The sequence below is a fragment of the Vitis riparia genome, chromosome 13 (assembly GCF_004353265.1).
Source record: "Vitis riparia cultivar Riparia Gloire de Montpellier isolate 1030 chromosome 13, EGFV_Vit.rip_1.0, whole genome shotgun sequence".
Classification (NCBI taxonomy): domain Eukaryota; kingdom Viridiplantae; phylum Streptophyta; class Magnoliopsida; order Vitales; family Vitaceae; genus Vitis; species Vitis riparia.
In genome coordinates, this window is record NC_048443.1 from 19,847,858 (window position 1) to 19,874,124 (window position 26,267).

The 26,267-nt window shown below is 34.8% G+C and overlaps 1 protein-coding gene across 2 annotated transcripts; it reads right to left on the minus strand.

Moving 5' to 3' along the window:
• Window positions 1-7: 7 nt before the first annotated feature.
• LOC117928080 lies at window positions 8-18,918 on the minus strand. Of its 2 annotated transcripts, none has more exons than XR_004653476.1 (7): window positions 11,097-11,903; window positions 7,784-7,917; window positions 7,473-7,681; window positions 6,963-7,295; window positions 4,766-4,865; window positions 3,203-3,446; window positions 8-235 (listed from the first exon to the last, which is right to left on the minus strand). XR_004653476.1 is itself a non-coding variant. In XM_034847876.1 (7 exons), the coding sequence occupies exons 3-7, from the start codon at window positions 7,804-7,806 to the stop codon at window positions 3,219-3,221; spliced, it is 726 nt and encodes a 241-aa protein (XP_034703767.1). In that variant the 5' UTR covers window positions 7,807-7,917; window positions 17,198-17,441; window positions 18,776-18,918; the 3' UTR covers window positions 3,203-3,218. The 2 variants fall into 2 exon arrangements, 1 of the variants encoding a protein (XP_034703767.1); XM_034847876.1 differs by lacking the exons at window positions 8-235; window positions 11,097-11,903 and adding exons at window positions 17,198-17,441; window positions 18,776-18,918 and having other exon boundaries at window positions 6,963-7,128.
• Window positions 18,919-26,267: the final 7,349 nt, after the last annotated feature.

Sequence of the window (26,267 nt, forward strand, 5' to 3'; positions counted from 1 at the left end):
TGTTGAAAGAAGTTAGCTTCTTGTTACAACTGAGTAGTTAGTGCTAGATCTTGACTACCGAAACTGTAGGCAATAATCCTGGTAGAGTAGTAACAACAAAACATTCTTCAGAAAGTTCTTTCATTCTACGGATTTCTCTGACATGGTATCAGAGCTTCTCTTCTCCAGTAATGGATTCATCATCAATCTCCACCATGGATGCTTCACCATCCTCTTCAAAGTTCATTCCTATAACCTTCAATCATTCAATCTTAGTTAAGCTTGATAACAATAATGTCATTCTTTGAAGAAAACAAGTTATGGCTGCAATCAAGGACTACAAATTACAAGGCTTCATTTCAGACACAAACTCACAGCCATCCAGGTATCTTATTCAAGAAGATCAAACTCATGATAAGATAAATCCAGATTTTCTGGATTGGAAACAACAAGATCAACTTCTTGTATCCTGGATTTTGTCATCAATGACTGACACAATTCTTTCTAGAATGGTTAATTGTGATACAATAACTCAGATTTGGAAAACTCTACAAAAATACTTAGTGGCACAAAATCAGGCCAAGGTAAATCAATACAAGAATCAACTTCAGAAAATTAAGAAAGAGTCTTTAGGAATGAATGATTTTCTGTTAAAGATTCGTAGCTTAGTAGATCATCCAGCTCTTGTTGGTCATGAACTCTCACCAAAAGATTACATTGATGCTATATTTGAGGCTTTACCCTCAGAATATGACACATTCATTACATCAATTAATTCACACATAGATTCATATACAATAGATGAGGTTGAATCTTTTCTTCTTTCACAAGAAGCTCGGATTAAAAAGAATTAACTGAGGTCAGACTCAGTGATGGTTAATGTTGCACATATGAATACTAATTCTGGAAGTCTTGGAACACTGGAAAGAAGAAGTTTGGTGATTCAGCAATAATCCATTTGGAGGTTTTGACTCTCAATATGGCCAAGGCCAAGGTTTCTTTTCTAGTCCTAGCAATTTTCGTGGAAATCTCAACTTCACTTTCAATAAGAATAGTCACAACTGTAATAGAGGAAGAGGTAATGGTCAATTTAGTGGTTGAGGAAGACATGGTAGTCAATATGGTGGTCGTGGCTCTTAGAATAACAACAAACCTCAATGTCAGCTATGTGGTAGGTTTAGTCATATAGTGTGACAATGCTTTTATAGGTTTGATCAAACGTTCATTGGTTCATCTCAGTTTTAAGGCCATTTTTAGAACACATCAAATTCACACTCTCCTATGACAACCATTCTTGCCACACCTGGAACAGTTTGTGATACCAATTGGTATCCTGATTCTGAAGCTTCCAATCATGTTACAACAGATGCAAGGAACTTGATAACAAAAACTGATTTTCTTGGTAACAATAAGGTTCACATGGGTGATGGTAAGGGTCTAGCTATTAAACATGTTGGTCATTAATCCAGTTTCTTTTCTCCTTACAATTCCAAACTATTGTCCCTTCAACATCTTTTACATGTTCCTGCAATTACCAGGAACTTGCTTAGTGTCACAAAATTTGCTTTTGATAATCATGTCATCTTTGAATTTCATCCTCATTTTTGCTTTGTGAAGGATTAGGATACCAAATCCATTCTACTCAAAGGAAGATTTAAAGATGGCCTACATGCTTTTGATCAGACACAACTGAATCTTCAGAACAAGTGACAATCTCATCCTTCTTCCAATATTTCTACTAGTCATTCAGACCTTCTTTCTTCTATGCTACAACTTACAGCTTGTTCTTTTTTTGTACAATCCAAAGCCTATTCTTCAGTTTCTGATTGCAGTGTATGGCATAATAGGCCGCACTTATGATAATATTGTATGGTTTGTTTTGTCCAAATGCAACCTCTGTCATATACATAAAACTGATACTTCTTTCTGTTCAGCTTGCTGTTTTGGGAAGATTCATAAATTTCCTTTTTCATCTTCTGAAATAATCTATACTAAACCACTAAAACTTGTACATTCTGATCTATGGGGTCCTACACCACATCAGTCATCTAGTGGTTATAAATACTACATTCACTTCATTGATGAATTCTCTAGATTCACTTGGATCTATATGCTAAGAAACAAATCTGATGCCTTGCAAACCTTCGTTCATTTTAAAACTTAAGTTGAATTGCAACTTGGTTATAAGATCAAGGCAATCCAAATTGATTGGGGTGGGGGGAAGTATAGAGCATTTACCGATTATCTTCTATGTTGTAGAATTGTTCATCACACTTCTTGCCCTCACACACACACCAACATAATGGTGTAGCTGAGAGAAAACATATGCACATTATTGAAAATGGCTTAACTCTTTTAGCTTAATCATCCAAGCCTTTAAAATATTGGGATGAGGCATTTAGAGCCTCTGCTTTCCTACTCAATAGACTGCCCACACCTCTTCTTAACAATAAATCTCCCCTAGAAAAATTGTTTCATATTGTGCCAGATTATAAGTCTCTCAAGGTAATTGGATGTGCATGCTATCCTAATACTCAACCCTATAATCATCATAAACTTGCCCTTTGTTCCACTAAATGTACCTTTCTTAACTATAACATCAATCACAAGGGTTACAAGTGTTTAGATGCTTCTGGCAGAATTTTTATCTTCAAGGATGTCATCTCCGTATTACTAGAAGATATGACCTATTAACTGCGCCATAATTCATAGGTCGACATAATATATCCAGCCAAAGGGAGCAATATGAACATGAAGAAAAATCTCGGCCCTTGGATCAGAGACGGGTTAAGTAAAGACATAGGATGGCTTCTAGTATCTCAAACTTGCATGATTCCATTATTATTATTACTATTTTACGGGCAATATTAGAAAATATATTAATAACACCTAAGAAATGACACACCAAAATACATAAATTGTATATGGTAGGCACCAACGGGCAAACAGAAAAGAAGAGAACAAAAAAAAAAACGCTCTCTCTTTACTTTGGGCTCAGCCCATCAACAAGCCTATCACAATTGCCTCTTTAATACTATATAATTTTAGAATATGACTTTAGAGCAAATCATTTCAACCGGCATTGGAAGAACAGGGGTATATGCAATAGTTTCAGTGGTGGGAAAGAGATGAACATTATCACAAGTGGAAAGGATTTGGTTTCAGATGTTTTCCCAATGATTGATCATACAATTTTTACATAAAAACCAAGTGATAAGCATACCTTTAGTAGTTTTTCTTCACGCATGTATAGACTGAGCAATGCAAGCACTTTGATTATTAATTGAACCTTTAAGAGGTAATCTACAGTATGATCCTCTAAGGAGATCTTCTACACCTGGAACAGAGGTACAGCTTGAGCGTTCACTGAAAACAACCGCATGGGGATTTCCAGAAATTGACTGCCTAATAGATTTAATCATATCAAGGTAGCCTCCTTTACAGAGAGTGTCCAGTCCATCAACAACCTATTTAAATGTCAAAAATGAATCAGAAAGTAACGATGCCAAAAGTAACAAACCTATGAAAAATGTGAGCACTAATATAAAAGATGCCAACTAACAGCCATCTAATAGCTCATATTTCAGACAAATCACTGAAAAAGGACTAATGCACATGATGAGGATGAATCTTCAAGATATATATAAAGAAAGGGAATTAGTATTAGTTGTAATTAAAGTAGGATTAATATTTGTTGGAGTCTAATTAGGATTAGCTAGTTAAGTTATAATATAATTAGAATTTGAGTCATGATAGGTTATTTTGGAAGATATAATTAGAATTAGAATCATAATAGGTTATTAGAGTCGTAGTAGACTTTGGATTTCTTAGAAAAACCTATAAATAGGCTAATCAATGTAAATCAAAGGGATGAATTGATATGAATAATATTATATTTTCTTTCATTGCAAGGTTGCAACTCTCAATGGTGAGACTCCATTGATTTTCTTCTAGGTGAGACTCCTAGAAGGCCTTAGTGAAACTCTAAGGTTTTCCATCTTTTCTTCATTGTTTCTTCTTTCTCTCTATTTCTTATCTTATAATTTTCTCTACCATAAAATTTATTCTTTGTTCCTCTCCTTATACCCTAAAAAATAAAACCCTATTCCACCTACCCTTGAGTGTAGGCAACCATCCTAGGGTTGTCCTACATCAGAACATATTAAAATGAGAAGTAGTTATCTAGGTGAGCCTAGGAAATGTAGTGACGTGAATCATGTCCATCCATAACGAAAACTTGATATAATAAATAACAGGAGCTTCCCAGATAAAGATCTATAAAATTCTTCATAACATCTTAAGAAGCAGAAAGACCTAAATATATGTCAATGATGTTCAAAGAGTAAATTGTATATTTATGATATTCAAAAGCATGATCAGACATTAATGGTCCGTACCAGTAGAATAGAATAAACAGATAATCAACAACCAATGACAAATTTGCAAGAAAGCATCAGAGGACCTTCATAAACGGTAAGTCCTGTATTCCTCTTGTTATTTTTATGAGAACTAAGGGTAGATAACAAATTCAGAATCTGTCACACAAAAGTGAAATATTTTGATATGCACTTTATTATAGTTTCCTCTTAAATCAAAATGTCCATTAAACAAGTGAAATATTTTGGCCTATACATTATTTAAGTCTGCCCTTTTAAATGTCAAGACTCCAAAATAATAGGCACAACTGAAAATGTAAATCGTAAAAGAAATAAGTCAAATACATTTATGAGAATTAAAAGCAATCAAGATAAGAAACTTGTAGTTATGAAAAGGGTAAAATGCCTACCAATAAGGAGACACCAGATATGTCAATGGCCTTCAAGGAAATAAGCTCCAAAAGTCTCTCAGGTGTGGCCACAAGGAATTCAGGCTCACAACTTTTTAGGCTGTAGAACAATAAACAGTTGTTTATAAGAGCAAGAAAAAGCAAGCAAAGACAAAAATCTAGCCCAAATTCTTTTTTTTTTTTCTTTTTGATATGTAAAATTTTAAACAATAAGCACTTAGGGAGTGGGTCAACCCTTGGACACATGTTATATACACAGACCAAGAAGACAAACGAAAACAGAATGAAAGATATCATTCACTCCTTTACTACCCAGAACATCAATGAAGTCTATAAAAGGAAGTCTTTCATCTCCTAATCATCTTCCAGTCCATTCAACTAAAGAATCCATACAAATATTTTTCAACTACAATTCTAACCAATCTATGCCATTAAAGACCTTCTATTTCATTTTTTCCACATACACCAAAATAAACATAATGGAGCTGTAAGGCCATACTTTCATTTTTCTCCTTCCTCACAATCCCTGCATGCCAACTAGTTAAGGTATTCTTAATTGTATCAAGAAGCACCCAAATAATACCTAAAGTTGAGAATGATAAAAGACCATGAACTCTATACCTTCATAAAATGGATAAGTGCTTGGCCCATTCTTCTTCCTGTTTACCCTAACAACACTACTGGACTAAAGCCCTTCTCTTTTGCATTAAGTAAGAATCATTTCCCAAACAAAAGAATATGCAGGCAGGTGAACCCCAGACCTTTCTATACGAGAAAGGGAGATTACAATATGCACTCAATACCCTGTAATCTTCCATCATTAGCATATTTTCAAGATAAATTATCCTCATTACATACATGCACAACCATATTTTGGAGACAAGTGAAAAAGGATTCTACCATTTCTAACTCCTAATGATATAATCCCCTAATGAGCCTTCTTCCATTCCAATAGTCACAACTACCTTCCACATACCAATTATCCAACATCAGGAGATTAACTTCAATAGACTACTTTCTTTTTTTCTTGTTTATGACTGACTTTATATAAATACAAATGTGATTGTTGAAATTGGTAAGAAAAAGTACTCCAATTTTTAATTTCTTCAACATGGAATTAGGGCACTAACTTCTTTCAGCATTCATTGTTGAAACCTAAATTGGTATAAAGTTCTCATTGGCCTTCATTGCCAAGTCTTAGATCTTTTTCTTGTTTTTGCCCTTTGTTGAGCCTTCTTTCACTTGAAACAATGTCAGGAAGTGTCTCAAAATAGTCAATTAGTGAAGGCCATGGGCCAATCATGAACTTTAGCTCATGGTGACAACTCTACTCTTCAAATTACCAGAGAAACTCAATGGACAAAACTTCCTAGAGTGATCTCAATCCATAAATTTGTTCAGCAAAAGTAGAGGGAAAATGAGGTGATTTCTCACTACTGTGAAGGAACCAAAATCTATGGATCCAGATTTCAAATGATGGTATGTAGCAAACTCCAAGATCATGTCTTGGTTGCTGAATTCTATGCAATCAGAAACCAGCAGGACTTGCTTGTTTCTCTCAACAGCCAAGGAGGTTTGAGATGAGGTGATTTAAATGTATTCAAATCTGCGGAATATTACCCAGACTTACGGTTTGCAAAATATGATCCATTACACAAAGCAAAGGGAATCTTCAATGACAGCTTACTACAACAAAATTCGAAGTCTATGACAGGGGCTTGGCCATTATCAACACTCTGAAATGGAATATGATGAAGACAATTTAAAGCTAAGCAGGCGGATGGAGCAAGAAAGGATATTTGAGTTTATAGATAAAAAATAAAAATTACTTATTGAATTATAAATTGTAAATTCATTTCACGTAAAGAAAAACCGAGAAGGAGGAAATACAATTTTGAAGTAAATTTGAACTTATTAAATTCAATCCAACAACCCCAAAACAATCACAGCTTATAAAAACAATTCCAGTCAATAGCATCTATTTCAATTTCTATTTCAATCAAGCTAATTGAACAATGCTTTAATGAATAGAATAATCACAACTCACTTGTTTCCATAAGCTTCTCTCATCTTGGCTTTAATACAAATTATATTGTGTTTTTTATTTAAATATCCGCTTGTGTTTATTTTTAAGGGAAATGGGTGAAACAAGTATCTAGCATAACTCATCACATGTAATCGTGCTGTGATTGCTTACCGATGTATATGGAACCAGCAGTGGGAAGCAGTGTAGGAGAGGCAGAGGATTTGAGAGACAAGGTTCATGTGCCTTAAGGAGTGGAAGGACGGAATTTGCACCCTGAAATAATCACAAATTCGCAAAGCTGCATGCTCCCATTTGGTCTTGACAGCAAGTAAATAAACTGCCCCCAAAACGCAAGAAGGAAATCATTCCAGATAATTTGAGTTGTGATGAAAATGTTCAATGAAAGAACATGCCCAACCTCAGAACGAGAATACAGGGGATGACTGTAGCATAACATAGACCAAAATTGAATTGGACCCACTAAATACCTTCCCCGTCCTGAACCTATCAAATTACCATCAATTAATCAAATTTCAGTAATGCTTTTTCCAGTTACATACTTACATGAACCATAATATCAATTTCAAGGAGTATTTCAATAATATTTAATACAATAGATGATGGATAAAGAGTCCATTTGATTCAACATTATATGGCCATAAGAGAGAAGCTATCACCCACCTAAAATATCTGTAGCCATGTCCTGGAAACGAAGCTGGTGATTGCCCCGCTGAGCGTGGTGGTCCAAGACCAGCGAGAGAAGGTCGTAGGAACTGTCATGGTGAGGAAGAAAACTCCAGCCACCCAGCCCAGCAAGGACAGGGCAAAGGGAAGACTCAGAATCGCCGGAGACTATTGATGTGGTTAGATGGTAGGCGCAGTGATAGATCCTGTTGAGAGAAGTTAGCTTCTTGTTACAACTGAGTAGTTAGTGCTAGATCTTGACTACCGAAACTGTATGTAATAATCCTGGTAGAGTAGTAACAACAAACCATTCTTCAGAAAGTTCTTTCATTCTACGGATTTCTCTGACATGGTATCAGAACTTCTCTTCTCCAGTAATAGATTCATCATCAATCTCCACCACGGATGCTTCACCATCCTCTTCAAAGTTCATTCCTATAACCTTCAATCATTCAATCTCCGTTAAGCTTGATAACAATAACGTCTTCTTTGAAGGAAACAAGTTATGGTTGCAATCAAGGACTACAAATTACAAGGCTTCATTTCAGACACGAACTCACAGCCATCCAGGTATCTTATTCAAGAAGATCAAACTCATGATAAGATAAATCCAGATTTTCTGGATTGGAAACAACAAGATCAACTTCTTGTATCCTATATTACATTGATGCTATATTTGGGGCTTTACCCTCACAATATGACACATTCATTACATCAATTAATTCACACATAGATTCATATACAATAGATGAGGTTGAATCTTTTCTTCTTTCACAAGAAGCTCGGATTAAAAAGAATTAACAGAGGTCGGACTCAGTGATTGTTAATGTTGTACATATGAATACTAATTCTGGTAGTCTTGGAACACTGGAAAGAAGAAGTTTGGTGATTTCAGCAATAATCCATTTGGAGGTTTTGACTCTCAATATGGCCAAGGCCAAGGTTTCTTTTCTAATCCTAGCAGTTTTCGTGGAAATCTCAACTTCACTTTCAATAAGAATAGTCACAACTGTAATAGAGGAAGAGGTAATGGTCAATTTGGTGGTCGAGGAAGACATGGTAGTCAATATGGTGGTCGTGGCTCTTAGAATAACAACAAACCTCAATGTCAGCTATGTGGGAGGTTTAGTCATATAGTGCGACAATGCTTTTATAGGTTTGATCAAACGTTCATTGGTTCATCTCAGTTTTAAGGCCATTTTTAGAACACATCAAATTCACACTCTCCTATGACAGTCATTCTTGCCACACCTGGAACAGTTTGTGATACCAATTGGTATCCTGATTCTGAAGCTTCCAATCATGTTACAACAGATGCAAGGAACTTGATAACAAAAACTGATTTTCTTGGTAACAATAAGGTTCACATGGGTGATGGTAAGGGTCTAGCTATTAAACATGATGGTCAATCCAGTTTCTTTTCTCCTTACAATTCCAAACTGTTGTCCCTTCAACATCTTTTACATGTTCCTGCAATTACCAAGAACTTGTTTAGTGTCTCAAAATTTGCTTTAGATAATCATGTCTTCTTTGAATTTCATCCTCATTTTTGCTTTGTGAAGGATTAGGATACCAAAAAAGGAAGATTTAAAGATGGCCTACATGCTTTTGATCAGACACAACTGAATCTTCAGAACAAGTGACAATCTCATCCTTCTTCCAATATTTCTACTAGTCATTCAGACCTTCTTTCTTCTATGCCACAACTTACAGCTTGTTCTTTTTTTGTACAACCTACAGCCTATTCTTCAGTTTCTGATTGCAGTGTATGGCATAATAGGCCACACTTACGATAATATTGTATGGTTTGTTTTCTCCAAATGTAACCTCTGTCATATACATAAAACTGATGCTTCTTTCTGTTCAGCTTGCTGTTTTGGGAAGATGCATAAATTTCCTTTTTCATCTTCTGAAATAATCTATACTAAACCACTAGAACTTGTACATTCTGATCTATGGGGTCCTACACCACATCAGTCATCTAGTGGTTATAAATACTACATTCACTTCATTGACGAATTCTCTAGATTCACTTGGATCTATATGCTACGGAACAAATCTGATGCCTTGCAAACCTTCGTTCATTTTAAAACTTAAGTTGAATTGCAACTTGGTTATAAGATCAAGGCAATCCAAATTGATTGGGGTGGGGGGAAGTATAGAGCATTTACCGATTATCTTCTATGTTGTAGAATTGTTCATCACACTTCTTGCCCTCACACACACACCAACATAATGGTGTAGCCGAGAGAAAACATATGCACATTATTGAAAATGGCTTAACTCTTTTAGCTTAATCATCCAAGCCTTTAAAATATTGGGACGAGCCATTTAGAGCCTCTGCTTTCCCACTCAATAGACTGCCCACACCTCTTCTTAACAATAAATCTCCCCTAGAAAAATTGTTTCATATTGTGCCAGATTATAAGTCTCTCAAGGTAATTGGATGTGCATGCTATCCTAATACTCAACCCTATAATCATCATAAACTTGCCCTTTGTTCCACTAAATGTACCTTTCTTAACTATAACATCAATCACAAGGGTTACAAGTGTTTAGATGCTCCTGGCAGAATTTTTATCTTCAAGGATGTCATCTTTAATGAGAAGTCCTCCCTTTCGCCAAAAAGAATTATATTGAACCCTATGCTACCTCTGCTTTTACTCAACATAGCACACCAACCCAACTTCCAATTTTTACATCTTCTTCCATAAAACCATCCAAGTTCACTTCTTCATCTTCCAGCTTTCAACCAAATTTTCAAGAAACTCTTGGTCATCAAGCTGAATCTCTAGACTCTGCTATACCTATTGGTGTTCCTAATTCTAATTCAGCCCCTTGTGTTGGTGCTGCTGACTTGTTTGATTCAGTTTTACCTAATAAGGACAGGTTGCATATCACCAATTCACACAACATGATTACAAGATCCAAGGTTGTCTCACATAGCCTCAAATTCCCAAAAAGACTCAAATAAGATGTGGTTGATAGCTGGGTACCTCTGGTACTTGAGTTTTGCATGCAATGGTATCATAAGTTGTGGTTATCAGCAAACTAACAAAGATAATTGATGGTAATCCGTCTGAACTGGTGATATGCAATAGGCATTTACAAGCCTAAAGTCCCTACTTCTCAGTGCCTTTATGTAACACTATTCAAGGTTATGCCTTCGATGCTCAAAACGAAATTAACAAGGTCCGTGACTATCAGTTGCTACCTGACTCATTGACATCAAAAGAAATGCAACTGATGTCCAAATATGAAACTCATAATTTTGATTTCATCTTTCTGCCTTTCTCTCATACCAGTTTCAAATAGTGTTAGATCCCTACTTTTTAGTGCATGTGCTTCATATGTATTAGACTATCTCAAGTAAAAGAAACTCAAAAGGACAACATCCTAACCCTTTGGTTTATAGAAACTATGGGGAAAACAAATAAATGAAAAAAAAAACAGAATGACTGAATTTGAATTAATTATTTTCACAATTAAAATTCAATCAAAATTAAAATTCTACACAATCAGAAAAAAACAAATACAAAAAAAAAAGGGGGAAAATCAATTTAGTGACAATCATTATCTAGGGAGGTTTATCATCTTCTACTAAATAGTAAATACACCTACCCTATCTGTCCCTGATATCCATATCAGCTATCCAGGATGCCCCTTAATGAACGATTCCTAGGATCATCTTGTAGTCTTCTCTTTACAAGAGCGAAACCCAACTTGGACTTGATTCGAAAAGACCAGAGCTGCACCGTTTCATCTTCCTTCATGCTATTCCTTTCCGTAACCGATTTCCAATTAGTCACCAACACATACATTGAGGTAGAATTTCCGGAAGCTTTCTTCATGTTCCACTTCCTCAGACTGATGGTTTCCCGATGAAGGGAGGGCTCAATCAACATCACTTCCATAGCTGCACATTTTTTTCCGTTTCCTCCCGAGTTCAACCTCTCGCTCTCTTCAAGTGTGAGGAAACTTTGTTGTACCTGGTTCAACGGTATGGAGAGACGGTTGTGACCGGAACTCACATCAGTCTTGAAGAGAGGCTTCTGGATTACAAAAGTGACATCAGAACCCCCCAGAGCCCTGATCCGATTCCTGAGGATGACAGGGAGCTCTGGTGTTGCATGGGGAGATGGGCAACTTGCCTTCTCCATCATCTTCTTCATCATTCGCTTCTTTTTCTCCTGAACACACCCGCCCTCATCATCATCATGGCACCGTGGTGGTCGCTTCTTGATCCTGATCGATTCTTGAGGATACTGATCACCGTCATCTTCAAATTTGTCGATCGTTTCTTGAAGAGCCTGAGCACCTTCATCTTCAAATTTGTTGGTCGTTTCCATTGTAGCTCTTCGATCACGAATGGTTTGTTGTTTTCGTTGGTATGGCAGGAGAGAGCTTATATATAGATGAGTTACCTGGCAGACGAGTCTTTCAATTTGGAAAGTTAAGTCCTGATTAAATCCTACAACCTCCCCAAATATTCGGAAACTTGGGGGACGAGTCTTTCAATTTAGAAGGTTACTAAATCCTAATCAAATACTACAACCTCCCCAAATATTCGGAAACTTGGACCTTGGCCTCCAAATTCTATTTTTTTTTAAATTTAAACAAGTTCAATTATCCCATATTTTATTTTATTTTTTATTTTTGTAAATAGAGTATTGTTTTTTGTGCTAATGTGATTTATCATTGTTTCAATATTTTAAGGATATAAGCTCGGTTACAATTTTTGTAAAAAGGTTTATTATTTTTATATGAAAATTGTAATTATTTTTTATTTTTAAAAAATAAAAATAGAAAATATTTGAATAGAATTAAGCCAAATCCAAATCCTCAATAAGAGATTTCAAAAAATAATTTTTTTTCCCAATGCCCCCTTAGCCATTAACTTTTTTTTCTCCATTTTTTTTTATAAATAAATAATTATTCCATTCTATATTTCCTTTTTATTTTCTTCACTTTTAATTCAAGGACTGAAAAAAAGATTTAAAGTAACTTTAAATTGAAGTGTAGGTGACATCTAGACTTATTTTAATTGGTAACTATTTTTAGTCTCATGGTCTATAAAATAAGAGGAAACAAAATAATAAGTAAGAAAAAGTTTAAAATCTTTTTTTTTTTAATTAATTTGAAAAATGGGGGAAAAAAATCATATATAGTATAAAATTGATTTAAAAATTACTAAATTTTTAAATTCTTCATTTTATAATATATATATATATAAGAATAATGAAGACATGTGTCAATTTGTTTTATTAAATTTAAATTTTTTTATTAAAATATTTAGACAAAAAGACTAAGACTATTCATAAAAATAATTCACTTTTTGAAAATTAAACCTCAATTACACATTAGCGTCCCTTGTTTTTATTTGTCCTTCCCCCATTTTTCGTAAGGTTCTCTACAGTGATACGGGCATAAAAATAAATAAATAAAAAAACCTTTATGGAGGTTATTTTTATTTTTATTTTTATTTTTAAAAATTCATATTTTATATGAGGAGTTTTATATATACTTATATACCCTATTTCTAAATATATTCTCCAAAATTTTATTTCCTTCTTAACCAACCCAATATTTGCCCATTCAAGTACTAAAACATCCACTTTCCAAACTCCACTTTTTTTCTATTTAATAAATAAATAGAATAACTTATACATCAATTCATACTTCCATCATGTTAAATTTAGACCATAATTTTTTCAACAATGTTAAAACTAAATTATCAATAACAAATAAGACATTCTATTAGAAGTTTTTTGAAAATGGATAGAAAAACCCATGCGACAAATATATGAATTTTTATATAATATAGTTGATTTTTTTTCAATTTTTTTAATGAAAAATATTAATAAAAAATTATTTGATATTTGATTATATTTTAAGATTAATATCACTTGAGAAAATTTAAGTAATAAATTAAGGCATGAGTAGATAAAAACCTCACTATAAATTTTATCATCTACCTAATAAAATAAAAGTAAAATGATGATGTGAACTAGCTTTTAGAGAGTTGAAACATTTTTACTTATTGCAATAATTTTTAATTTTTTACGAAATATGATATACAAGGCTTTACGCCACATAAGCGTTGCAATAATTTTTTAATACACTCTCTTAAGTTGGAGGATGGATGTCAAGTTTATTATTTTATTTGTAAAAGAATGTTTCCACATAACCTTTATTTAAAAAATGTGATTTTTTTAAAATAATAAAAAAAATGGGTTTTTACAAAAGTAATGTTGCAAGTCAATTTAAAGATTTTTAAAACTTTTATTTTTTAAAAAATTGCAATTTTTATTAAAAGGAAATATTTTTGAAATTTTTATCTAAAAAGTAATTTTTCAATTTTATTTAAAAAAGTGATTTCACAGTTTTTTTTTAATTAAAAAAGTTTGCAGTTTTTATTTGAAAAGTGATTTTTTTTCAGTTTTTATTCAAAAAAAGAGTTTTGAAATTTTTATTTGAAATGTAATTTTTCAATTTTCATTAAAAAAAATAATTTTAAAAGTAATTTAATATTTTTATTTGAAAAAAAAAAGTTTTTTATAGTATTTACTGAAAAAAAGGGATTTTATATACATTTTTTGTTTGAAAAGTGATTTTATTGTTTTTATTTCAAGAAATATTTTGCAGTTTTAATTTAAAAAGTATTTTTGTATTTTTTTATTTAAAAAATATTTTATAGTTTTTATTAAAAAAAATTACAATTTTATTAGAAAAAATGCCTTACAGTTTTTTTTTTAAAAGATTATTAAAGAGATTTCGTGTCTAATCTAGTCCTCGGTGATTATCCAAAGCTCCGAGAAAAAAAGTTGTTGTAGTAGAATTGACCCATCTATAAAAGTAAGACAAGCCCAAATAAGAATAAGTAAAAAGGCCCAAGTAAAATCCAAATCAAATGAATTCAATTTGGCCCAACAAAAATCCTGCAACCCAAGACCAATCCAATGTCAAATAAATTTAATTAGACCCAAGTGATATATCAAAAGCTAAGCCCAAACAAGGAAATAAATTTGATGGCCTGAGGCCCACAAGCATAGCCCATAGCCAAATACACCAAGCCCACACCAAAACAATAATTGAAGCCTAAAGCAACGTCAATATGTAAAGCCCAAAATAAAATTCAAGTCCAAGACAACATCTAAAAAATAATAGACATCTAAATTATTTTTAGAAGAAATTAAGGTAAGCAAGAACAGTTCCCTTGGCCTGATTGCCAAACGCCCAATACCCAGATATGGCAACAATGAAAAACGTGGTGATTGCCAAATATCTACATTAGCGGCAAAAAAAAAAAAAAAAAATGGAAAATCAACTTAGTGACAATTATTATCCAGGGAGGTTTATCATCTTCTACTAAATACTAAATACACCTACCCTACTTGTCCCTGATATCCATATCAGCTATCCAAGATGCCCCTTAATGAATGATTCCTAGGATCATCTTGTAGTCTTCTCTTTACAAGAGCGAAACCCAACTTGGACTTGATTCGAAAAGACCAGAGTTGCACCGTTTCATCTTCCTTCATGCTATTCCTTTCCGTAACTGATTTCCAATTAGTCACCAACACATACGTTGAGGTAGAATTTCCGGAAGCTTTCTTCATGTTCCACTTCCTCAGACTGATGGTTTCCCGATGAAGGGAGGGCTCAATCAATATCACTTCCATATTTGCACATTTTTTTCCGTTTCCTCCCGAGTTCAACCTCTCGCTCTCTTCAGGTGTGAGGAAGCTTTGTTGTATCTGGTTCAACGGTATGGACAAACGGTTGTGACCAGAACTCACATCAGTCTTGAAGAGAGGCTTCTGGATTACAAAAGTGACATCAAAACCCCCTAGAGCCCTGATCTGATTTCTGGGGACAACAGGGAGCTCTGGCATTGCATGGGGAAACGGGCACCTTGCCTTATCCATTATCTTATTCATCCTCAGCTTCTTTTTCTCCTGAACACACCCCCCCTCATCATCGTCGTCGTCGTCATGGCACCGTGGTGGCCGCTTCTTGATCTTGATCGTTTTTTGAAGACACTGATCACCTCTGCTTCTTTTTCTCCTGAACGCAGCCCCCTCATCATCATCGTCGTCGTCATCATCATGGCATCATGGTAGCCGCTTCTTGATCTTGATCGTTTTTTGAAGACAGTGATCACTTCCATCTTCAATCTTCATCGCTTCTTCAAGACGCTGATCGTGTTTCTTCTCATCTTCTACCACAGAATCCATTGAAGCGAATGCGCAAACTATATAGCTTTGGGAAGCGAATGCGATCTTGGTTAGGAAGGAGGTGGTTTCTTGCTCTTCTTGGTATGTCAAGATGATGACCCAGAGAGAAGTCTTTCAATTTGGAAAAGTTACGAATGGTTTCTTGTTCTCATTGGTATGACAGGAGAGAGCTTATATATAGATGAGGCCCTTGGGAGACGAGTCTTTCAATTTGGAAAGTTACTAAATCCTAATCAAATCCTACAACCTCCCCAATATATTTGGAAACTTGGGGGACGAGTCTTTCAATTTGCAAAGTTACTAAATCCTAATCAAATCCTACAACCTCCCCATATATTCGGAAACTTACCAAACATCACGTGGGGCGCAGCTTAAAATACGGAAACCAGTCTCCTGGAGACGGTCAGTGTTCAGCGATTCTTAAAACGCCGTCGTTTTTGGGAATGGGTCCTTTTCAAGCATTTTTGCTTTCTTCCATGGAGACCACGGAGAGACCTGTGCTAGTGATCGGCATCGACGACAGCTCTCACAGCATCTACGCTCTCGAATGGACTCTCGATCATTTCTTCTCACCCCCCAAAACCAAGCCTTTCAAACTCGTCATCGTTTACGCTCGCCCCTCGCCGTCTTCCCTTATCGGACCCGGTAAAGCTATCGTCTTTTCTCTGTTTGGTTCTCAGGAAAAGAATGGAACCGAACAAAACATTGGATGGAAATGGGTCCATTTTTCTCAGCAACCAAACGGAGAAAATGTCCCCAACTTGAAAAAGAAAATAAAAATGCTTCAGAAATATTGAAACGACGTCGTTTTGGTACAATTATGAGCGTTTGTATGCTTCATTGCAGGGTTTACGGAGACCAGCAGCAGGAAGATGATGGACAAATATTGGGACTCATAACCGTGTTACTAGAAGATATGACCTATTAACTGCGCCATAATTCATAGGTCGACATTCCAGAATATATCCAGCCAAAGGGAGCAATATGGACATGAAGAAAAATCTCGGCCCTTGGATCAGAGACGGGTTAAGTAAAGACATAGGATGGCTTCTAGTATCTCAAACTTGCATGATTCCATTATTATTATTACTATTTTACGGGCAATATTAGAAAATATATTAATAACACCTAAGAAATGACACACCAAAATACATACATTGTATATGATAAGCACCAACGGGTAAACAGAAAAGAAGAGAAAACAAAAAACAAGCGCTCTCTCGTTACTTTGGGCTCAGCCCATCAACAAGACTATCACAATTGCCTCTTTAATACTATATAATTTTAGAATATGACTTTAGAGCAAATCATTTCAACCGGCATTGGAAGAACAGGGGTATATGCAATAGTTTCAGTGGTGGGAAAGAGATGAACATTATCACAAGTGGAAAGGATTTGGTTTCAGATGGTAGGGTTTGTTTCATGAGATGTTTTCCCAATGATTGATCATACAATTTTTGCATAAAAACCAAGTGATAAGCATACCTTTAGTAGTTTTTCTTCACGCATGTATAGACTGAGCAATGCAAGCACTTTGATTATTAATTGAACCCTTAAGAGGTAATCTTCAGTATGATCCTCTAAGGAGATCTTCTACACCTGGAACAGAGGTACAGCTTGAGCGTTCACTGAAAACAACCGCATGGGGATTTCCAGAAATTGACTGCCTAATAGATTTAATCATATCAAGGTAGCCTCCTTTACAGAGAGTGTCCAGTCCATCAACAACCTATTTAAATGTCAAAAATGAATCAGAAAGTAATGATGCCAAAAGTACAAACCTATGAAAAATGTGAGCACTAATATTAAAGATGCCAACTAACAGCCATCTAATAGCTCATATTTCAGACAAATCACTGAAAAAGGACTAATGCACATGATGAGGATGAATCTTCAAGATATATATCAAGAAAGGGAATTAGTATTAGTTGTAATTAAAGTAGGATTAATATCTGTTGGAGTCTAATTAGGATTAGCTAGTTAAGTTATAATATAATTAGAATTTGAGTCATGATAGGTTATTAGAGTCTTAGTAGATTTCGGATGTTATAATTAAAATTAGAATCATAATAGGTTATTAGAGTCGTAGTAGACTTTGGATTTCTTAGAGAAGCCTATAAATAGGCTAATCAATGTAAATCAAAGGGATGAATTGATATGAATAATATTATATTTTCTTTCATTGTAAGGTTGCAACTCCCAATGGTGAGACTCCATTGATTTTCTTCTAAGTGAGACTCCTAGAAGGCCTTAGTGAAACTCTAAGGTTTTCCATATTTTCTTCATTGTTTCTTCTTTCTCTCTATTTCTTATCTTATAATTTTCTCTACCATAAAATTTATTCTTTGTTCCTCTCCTTATACCCTAAAAAATAAAGCCCTAGTCCACCTACCCTTGAGTGTAGGCAACCATCCTAGGGTTGTCCTACATCAGAATATATTAAAATGAGAAGTAGTTATCTAGGTGAGCCTAGGAAATGTAGTGACGTGAATCATGTCCATCCATAACGAAAACTTGATATAGTAAATGACAGGAGCTTCCCCGATAAAGATCTATAAAATTCTTCATAACATCTTAAGAAGCAGATAGACCTAAATATATGTCAATGATGTTTAGAGAGTAAATTGTATATCTATGATATTCAAAAGCATGATCAAACATTAATGGTCAGTACCAGTAGAATAGAATAAACAGATAATCAACAACCAAGGACAAATTTGCAAGAAAGCATCAGAGGACCTTCATAAACGGTAAGTCCTGTATTCCTCTTGTTATTTTTATGAGAACTAAGGGTAGATAACAAATTCAGAATCTGTAACAAGAAAGTGAAATATTTTGATATGCACTTTATTATAGTTTCCTCTTAAATCAAAATGTCCATTAAACAAGTGAAATATTTTGGCCTATACATTATTTAAGTCTGCCCTTTTAAATGTCAAGACTCCAAAATAATAGGCACAACTGGAAATGTAAATCGTAAAAGAAATAAGTCAAATATATTTATGAGAATTAAAAGCAAGCAAGATAAGAAACTTATAGTTATGAAAAGGGTAAAATGCTTACCAATAAGGAGACACCAGATATGTCAATGGCGTTCAAGGAAATAAGCTCCAAAAGTCTCTCAGGTGTGGCCACAAGGAATTCAGGCTCACAACTTTTTAGGCTGTAGAACAATAAACAGTTGTTTATAAGAGCAGGAAAAAGCAGGCAAAGACAAAAATCTAACCCAAATTGCTTTTTTTTTTTTCTTTTTGATATGTAAAATTTTAAACAATAAGCACTTAAGGAGTGGGTCAACCCTTGGACACATGTTATATACACAGACCAAGAAGACAAACGAAAACAGAATGAAAGATATCATTCACTCCTTTACTACCCAAAACATCAATGAAGTCTATAAAAGGAAGTCTTTCATCTCCTAATGATCTTCCAGTCCATTCAACTAAAGAATCCATACAAACATTTTTCAGCTACAATTCTAACCAATCTATGCCATTAAAGACCTTCTATTTCATTTTTTCCACATACACCAAAATAAACATAATGGAGCTGTAAGGCCATACTTTCATTTTTCTCCTTCCTCACAATCCCTGCATGCCAACTAGTTAAGGTATTCTTAATTGTATCAAGAAGCACCCAAATAATACCTAAAGTTGAGAATGATAAAAGACCATGAACTCTATACCTTCATAAAATGGATAAGTGCTTGGCCCATTCTTCTTCCTGTTTACCCTAACAACACTACTAGACTAAAGCCCTTCTCTTTTGCATTAAGTAAGAATCATTTCCCAAACAAAAGAATATGCAGGCAGGTGAACCCCAGACCTTTCTATACGAGAAAGGGAGATTACAATATGCACTCAATACCCTGTAATCTTTCATCATTAGCATATTTTCAAGTTAAATTATCCTCATTACATACATGCACAATCACATTTTGGAGACGAGTGAAAAAGGATTCTACCATTTCTAACTCCTAATGATATAATCCCCTAATGAGCCTTCTTCCATTCCAATGGTCACAACTACCTTCCACATACCAATTATCCAACATCAGGAGATTAACTTCAATAGACTACTTTTTTTTTTCTTGTTTATGACTGACTTTATATAAATACAAATGTGATTGTTGAAATTGGTAAGAAAAAGTACTCCAATTTTTAATTTCTCCAACATGGTATCAGGGCACTAACTTCTTTCAGCATTCATTGTTGAAACCTAAATTGGTATAAAGTTCTCATTGGCCTTCATTGCCAAGTCTCACAGATCTTTTTCTTGTTTTTTCCCTTGGTTGAGCCTTCTTTCACTTGAAACAATGTCAGGAAGTGTCTCAAAATAGTCAATTAGTGAAGGCCATGGGCCAATCATGAACTTTAGCTCATGGTGACAACTCTACTCTTCAAATTACCACAGAAACTCAATGGACAAAACTTCCTAGAGTGATCTCAATCCATAAATTTGTTCAGCAAATGTAGAGGGAAAATGGGGTGATTTCTCACTACTGTGAAGGAACCAAAATCTGTGGATCCAGATTTCAAATGATGGTATGTAGCAAACTCCAAGATCATGTCTTGCTTGTTTCTCTCAACAGCCAAGGAGGTTTGAGATGAGGTGATTTAAATGTATTCAAATCTGTGGAATATTACCCAGATTTATGGTTTGCAAAAGATGATCCATTACACAAAGCAAAGGGAATCTTCAATGACAGCTTACTACAACAAAATTCGAAGTCTATGACAGGGGCTTGGCCATTATCAACACTTTGAAATGGAATATGATGAAGACAATTTAAAGCTAAGCAGGCGGATGGAGCAAGAAAGGATATTTGAGTTTATAGATAAAAAAATAAAAAATACTTATTGAATTATAAATTGTAAATTCATTTCGCGTAAAGAAAAACAGAGAAGGAGGAAATACAATTTTGAAGTAAATTTGAACTTATTAAATTCAATCCAACAACCCCAAAACAATCACAGCTTATAAAAACAATTCTAGTCAATAGCATCTATTTCAATTTCAATTTCAATCAAGCTAATTGAACAATGCTTTAATGAATAAAATAATCACAACTCGCTTGTTTCCATAAGCTTCTCTCATCTTGGCTTTAATACAAATTATATTGTGTTTTTTATTTAAATATCCACTCGTGTTTATTTTTTTACTTAATTTTAAATAGACTTTTAATAATATCAAATATTAAATGATTTATTTTTTAAGTATTTTATTTTTATTAACTATTAAAAAAAATCAATACATTATTTATTTATTTAGAAAAAGCTAATTGTTTTAGTTTTTTCTATTAAAAAATTTATAATAAATTATAAAATAAAAATAAAAAAACAATCTATAAATTCAAATGGCTTAAAAAACCTAAAAAGACAAACACCACCCTACTCTAACAAAATCCTTGAAATGTAAGACTAGAAAATAGATCAATTAACCTGCAAAGAGACACAACTGAATCTTCAGAACAAGCGACAATCTCATCCTTCTTCCAATATTTCTACTAGTCATTCAGACCTTCTTTCTTCTATGCCACAACTTACAGCTTGTTCTTCTTTTGTACAACCTACAGTCTATTCTTCAGTTTCTGATTGCAGTGTATGGCATAATAGGCCACACTTACGATAATATTGTATGGTTTGTTTTCTCCAAATGTAACCTCTGTCATATACATAAAACTGATGCTTCTTTCTGTTCAGCTTGCTGTTTTGGGAAGATGCATAAATTTCCTTTTTCATCTTCTGAAATAATCTATACTAAACCACTAGAACTTGTACATTCTGATCTATGGGGTCCTACACCACATCAGTCATCTAGTGGTTATAAATACTACATTCACTTCATTGACGGATTCTCTAGATTCACTTGGATCTATATGCTACGGAACAAATCTGATGCCTTGCAAACCTTCGTTCATTTTAAAACTTAAGTTGAATTGCAACTTGGTTATAAGATCAAGGCAATCCAAATTGATTGGGGTGGGGGAAGTATAGAGCATTTACCGATTATCTTCTATGTTGTAGAATTGTTCATCACACTTCTTGCCCTCACACACACACCAACATAATGGTGTAGCCGAGAGAAAACATATGCACATTATTGAAAATGGCTTAACTCTTTTAGCTTAATCATCCAAGCCTTTAAAATATTGGGACGAGCCATTTAGAGCCTCTGCTTTCCCACTCAATAGACTGCCCACACCTCTTCTTAACAATAAATCTCCCCTAGAAAAATTGTTTCATATTGTGCCAGATTATAAGTCTCTCAAGGTAATTGGATGTGCATGCTATCCTAATACTCAACCCTATAATCATCATAAACTTGCCCTTTGTTCTACTAAATGTACCTTTCTTAACTATAACATCAATCACAAGGGTTACAAGTGTTTAGATGCTCCTGGCAGAATTTTTATCTTCAAGGATGTCATCTTTAATGAGAAGTCCTCCCTTTCGCCAAAAAGAATTATTTTGAACCCTATGCTACCTCTGCTTTTACTCAACATAGCACACCAACCCAACTTCCAATTTTTACATCTTCTTCCATAAAACCATCCAAGTTCACTTCTTCATCTTCCAGCTTTCAACCAAATTTTCAAGAAACTCTTGGTCATCAAGCTGAATCTCTAGACTCTGCTATACCTATTGGTGTTCCTAATTCTAATTCAGCCCCTTGTGTTGGTGCTGCTGACTTGTTTGATTCAGTTTTACCTAATAAGGACAGGTTGCATATCACCAATTCACACAACATGATTACAAGATCCAAGGTTGGCATTTACAAGCGTAAAGTCTATATTGCTGTTGTACAACTTGAATTTGTTGATGAAGCTCTATAGAATGAAAATTAGGCTGCAACAATGAGAGATGAGCATCTTGCACTAATGAGGAATGGAACTCAGTCATTAGTTTCATTACCACAAGGCAGAAAAGAAATAGGATGCAAGTGGGTTTTAAAAATTAAAGAGAATCCTAATAACACTGTTAACAAGTACAAAGCTAGGTTGGTAGCTAAAGGCTTGCATCAAGTTGCAGGCTTTGACTTTAATGAAACGTTTAGTCCTGTAATGAAACCAACTACCATCAGAGTAATTCTATCAATTACACCAGCAAGAAATTGGGTGGTTAAACAATTGGATGTTAATAATGCATTTCTCAATGGAGATTTGCAAGAAGTGCATATGCAGCAGCCATATGATTTTCAAGATCCCAATCAACCTACAATGGTTTGTCATTTGCACAAATTCCTTTATGGTCTCAGACAAACTCTAAGGGCTTAGTTTGAAAAATTGTATAAAGCTCTACTCATGCTTGGATTCAAGTCAACAAAGTCAGATCAATCTCTCTTTGTCAGCATCACTCTACAACATTCTACCTTTATCGTAGTCTATGTTGATGATATTTTAGTAACAAGAAGCAATGACACAGAAGTACAAAAGTTGATTGATAAGCTCCATGAGTAAATTAGGAGCAATAGAATCAGTTCAGTCATGCAAGAATAGCCAGAGAAATGTCAAAAACAATAAAAATAGTAAAGAAAGTTTAATTGTGCTCACATGCTGGAGCAGAACACTCTGTCCACCACAGCTTCTTGCTAATCTTATTGGTTCATATTGAGCCTGATTTTGTTGCAGAGTACCTGGATAGAAATTGTTGGTTTTATTCATTCTCAAAATTGGTCCTGACCTAGTACCAAATTCCCAAGGGGGGTCTCAAGCAAATCTAGCCCTACTATTCTAAGAGGAATGAACTGAAGATAGCATTATTGCAGAAACTGGCAGGCTGTGTATCATTAGTTACAGCAAGGGTGAAAAATCTCAAGACTTCAGAAAAGACACTCAAACCATCTGGAGAAAGTTTCAGCTAGAACAGCTCAAATTCCACACACTTTGTTGTGTCCTTCAAGTCCTTATAATCAAACTTAGCACTCTCCTTTTTCTGCACACTAATTGCAGTCCTTACGTTGCAGCCACACTAAGCAGGTTTCAATAATGTGGATTTGGTAGTTAATATCTATTTCTTCTTGGAGTCGGAGGACCATCTTTCATTTGATGACCCTAACGAGAAGGAACTGCTCCCAATGTGAGATCAGCAGCAAAAGAAAGAAGAGGAATTGGATGGCCCAGAGTAGCAGCCCCCGGATAAGCCTTAAAAAAAAAGCACACTGAGAATTGAGAATTAAGGAGATTGATGCATATGGAGATTCGTCATTTATCATCTTTCAGACAACTGGGGATTGGAAAACCAAAGATCAGAAGCTTATTCCCAACCATCAGTATCTGAAAGATATCAGCCTAAAGTTCAGACGGATTACCATCAATTATCTTTGTTAGTTTGCTGATAACCACAACTTATGATACCATTGCATGCAAAACTCAAGTACCAGAGGTGCCCAGCTATCAACCACATCTTATTTGAGTCTTTTTGGGAATTTGAGGCTATGTGAGACACACTGGCTAATGTGTCCTCATTCCTTGGACCCTTCAAGGTTTTCTTACCATACCATAGCTTTTGCACAAAAGATGATCTAGATGGAATTTATACTTTTCAGTGTGCTAACATTATTCAATCATATTGTGTCACCCATCAAAAGCCATAGTTTTTCAGCTTTCTACAAGTTAATGAATTTTAGTTTCAGTCATCATTCTACCTTCCTCTCCTGTTTTAAATAGTGACAAGTCCCTACTTCTCAGTGCCTTTATGTAACACTATTCAAGGTAATGCCTTCGATGCTCAAAACAAAATTAACAAGGTCCGTGACTACCAGTTGCTACCTGACTCATTGACATCAAAAGAAATGCAACTGATGTCCAAATATGAAACTCATAATTTTGATTTCATCTTTCTGCCTTTCTCTCATACCAGTTTCAAATAGTGTTAGATCCCTACTTTTTAGTGCATGTGCTTCATATGTATTAGACTATCTCAAGTAAAAGAAACTCAAAAGGACAACATCCTAACCCTTTGGTTTATAGAAACTATGGGGAAAACAAATAAAGGAAAAAAAAAACAGAATGACTGAATTTGAATTAATTATTTTCACAATTAAAATTCAATCAAAATTAAAAAAACAAATACAAAAAAAAATGGAAAATCAATTTAGTGACAATCATTATCTAGGGAGGTTTATCATCTTCTACTAAATAGTAAATACACCTACCCTATCTGTCATGATATCCATATCAGCTATCCAGGATGCCCCTTAATGAACTATTCCTAGGATCATCTTGTAGTCTTCTCTTTACAAGAGCGAAACCCAACTTGGACTTGATTCGAAAAGACCAGAGCTGCACCGTTTCATCTTCCTTCATGCTATTCCTTTCCGTAACCGATTTCCAATTAGTCACCAACACATACATTGAGGTAGAATTTCCGGAAGCTTTCCTCATGTTCCACTTCCTCAGACTGATGGTTTCCCGATGAAGGGAGGGCTCAATCAACATCACTTCCATAGCTGCACATTTTTTTCCGTTTCCTCCCGAGTTCAACCTCTCGCTCTCTTCAGGTGTGAGGAAACTTTGTTGTACCTGGTTCAACGGTATGGACAGACGGTTGTGACCGGAACTCACATCAGTCTTGAAGAGAGGCTTCTGGATTACAAAAGTGACATCAGAACCCCCCAGAGCCCTGATCCGATTCCTGAGGATGACAGGGAGCTCTGGCGTTGCATGGGGAGATGGGCACCTTGCCTTCTCCATCATCTTCTTCATCATTCGCTTCTTTTTCTCCTGAACACACCCGCCCTCATCATCATCATGGCACCGTGGTGGTCGCTTCTTGATCCTGATCGATTCTTGAGGATACTGATCACCGTCATCTTCAAATTTGTCGATCGTTTCTTGAAGAGCCTGATCACCTTCATCTTCAAATTTGTTGGTCGTTTCTTCGAGAACCTGATCGTGTTTCTTCTCATCTTCTACAACAGAATCCATTGTAGCTCTTCGATCACAGAATGCGCAAACTATATAGCACCCAGAGAGAAGTCTTTCAATTTCGAAAAATTACGAATGGTTTGTTGTTCTCGTTGGCAGGAGAGAGCTTATATATAGATGAGTTGCCTGGGAGACGAGTCTTTCGATTTGGAAAGTTACTAAGTCCTGATTAAATCCTACAACCTCCCCAAATATTCGGATTCGGGAACTTGGGGGACGAGTCTTTCAATTTGGAAGGTTACTAAATCCTAATCAAATCCTACAACCTCCCCAAATATTCGGAAACTTGGACCCTTGCACTCCAAATTCTATTTCTTTTAAAATTTAAACAAATTCAATTATCCCATATTTTATTTTATTTTTTATTTTTTATTTTTGTAAATAGAGTATTGTTTTTTGTGCTAATGTGATTTATCATTGTTTCAATATTTTAAGGATATAAGCTCGGTTACAATTTTTGTAAAAGGGTTTATTATTTTTATATGAAAATTGTAATTATTTTTTATTTTTTAAAAATAGAAATAGAAAATATTTGAATAGAGTTAAGCCAAATCCAAATCCTTGATGAGAGATTTCAAAAAATAATTTTTTTTCCCAATGCCCCCTTAGGCATTGACTTTTTTTCTG

Bases quoted from the DNA above. Each gene is read 5' to 3' on its own strand.
- LOC117928080 (XM_034847876.1), bottom strand. From the start codon at position 7,806: ATGAAAGAACTTTCTGAAGAATG. The intron at 7,682-7,783 runs GTTTGTTGTTAC...TTCTCTCAACAG, and splicing joins AAAGAACTTTCTGAAGAATG to GATCTATCACTGCGCCTACC. The intron at 4,866-6,962 runs GTAAGCAATCAC...ATTGTTCTACAG, and splicing joins TGCTGGTTCCATATACATCG to CCTAAAAAGTTGTGAGCCTG.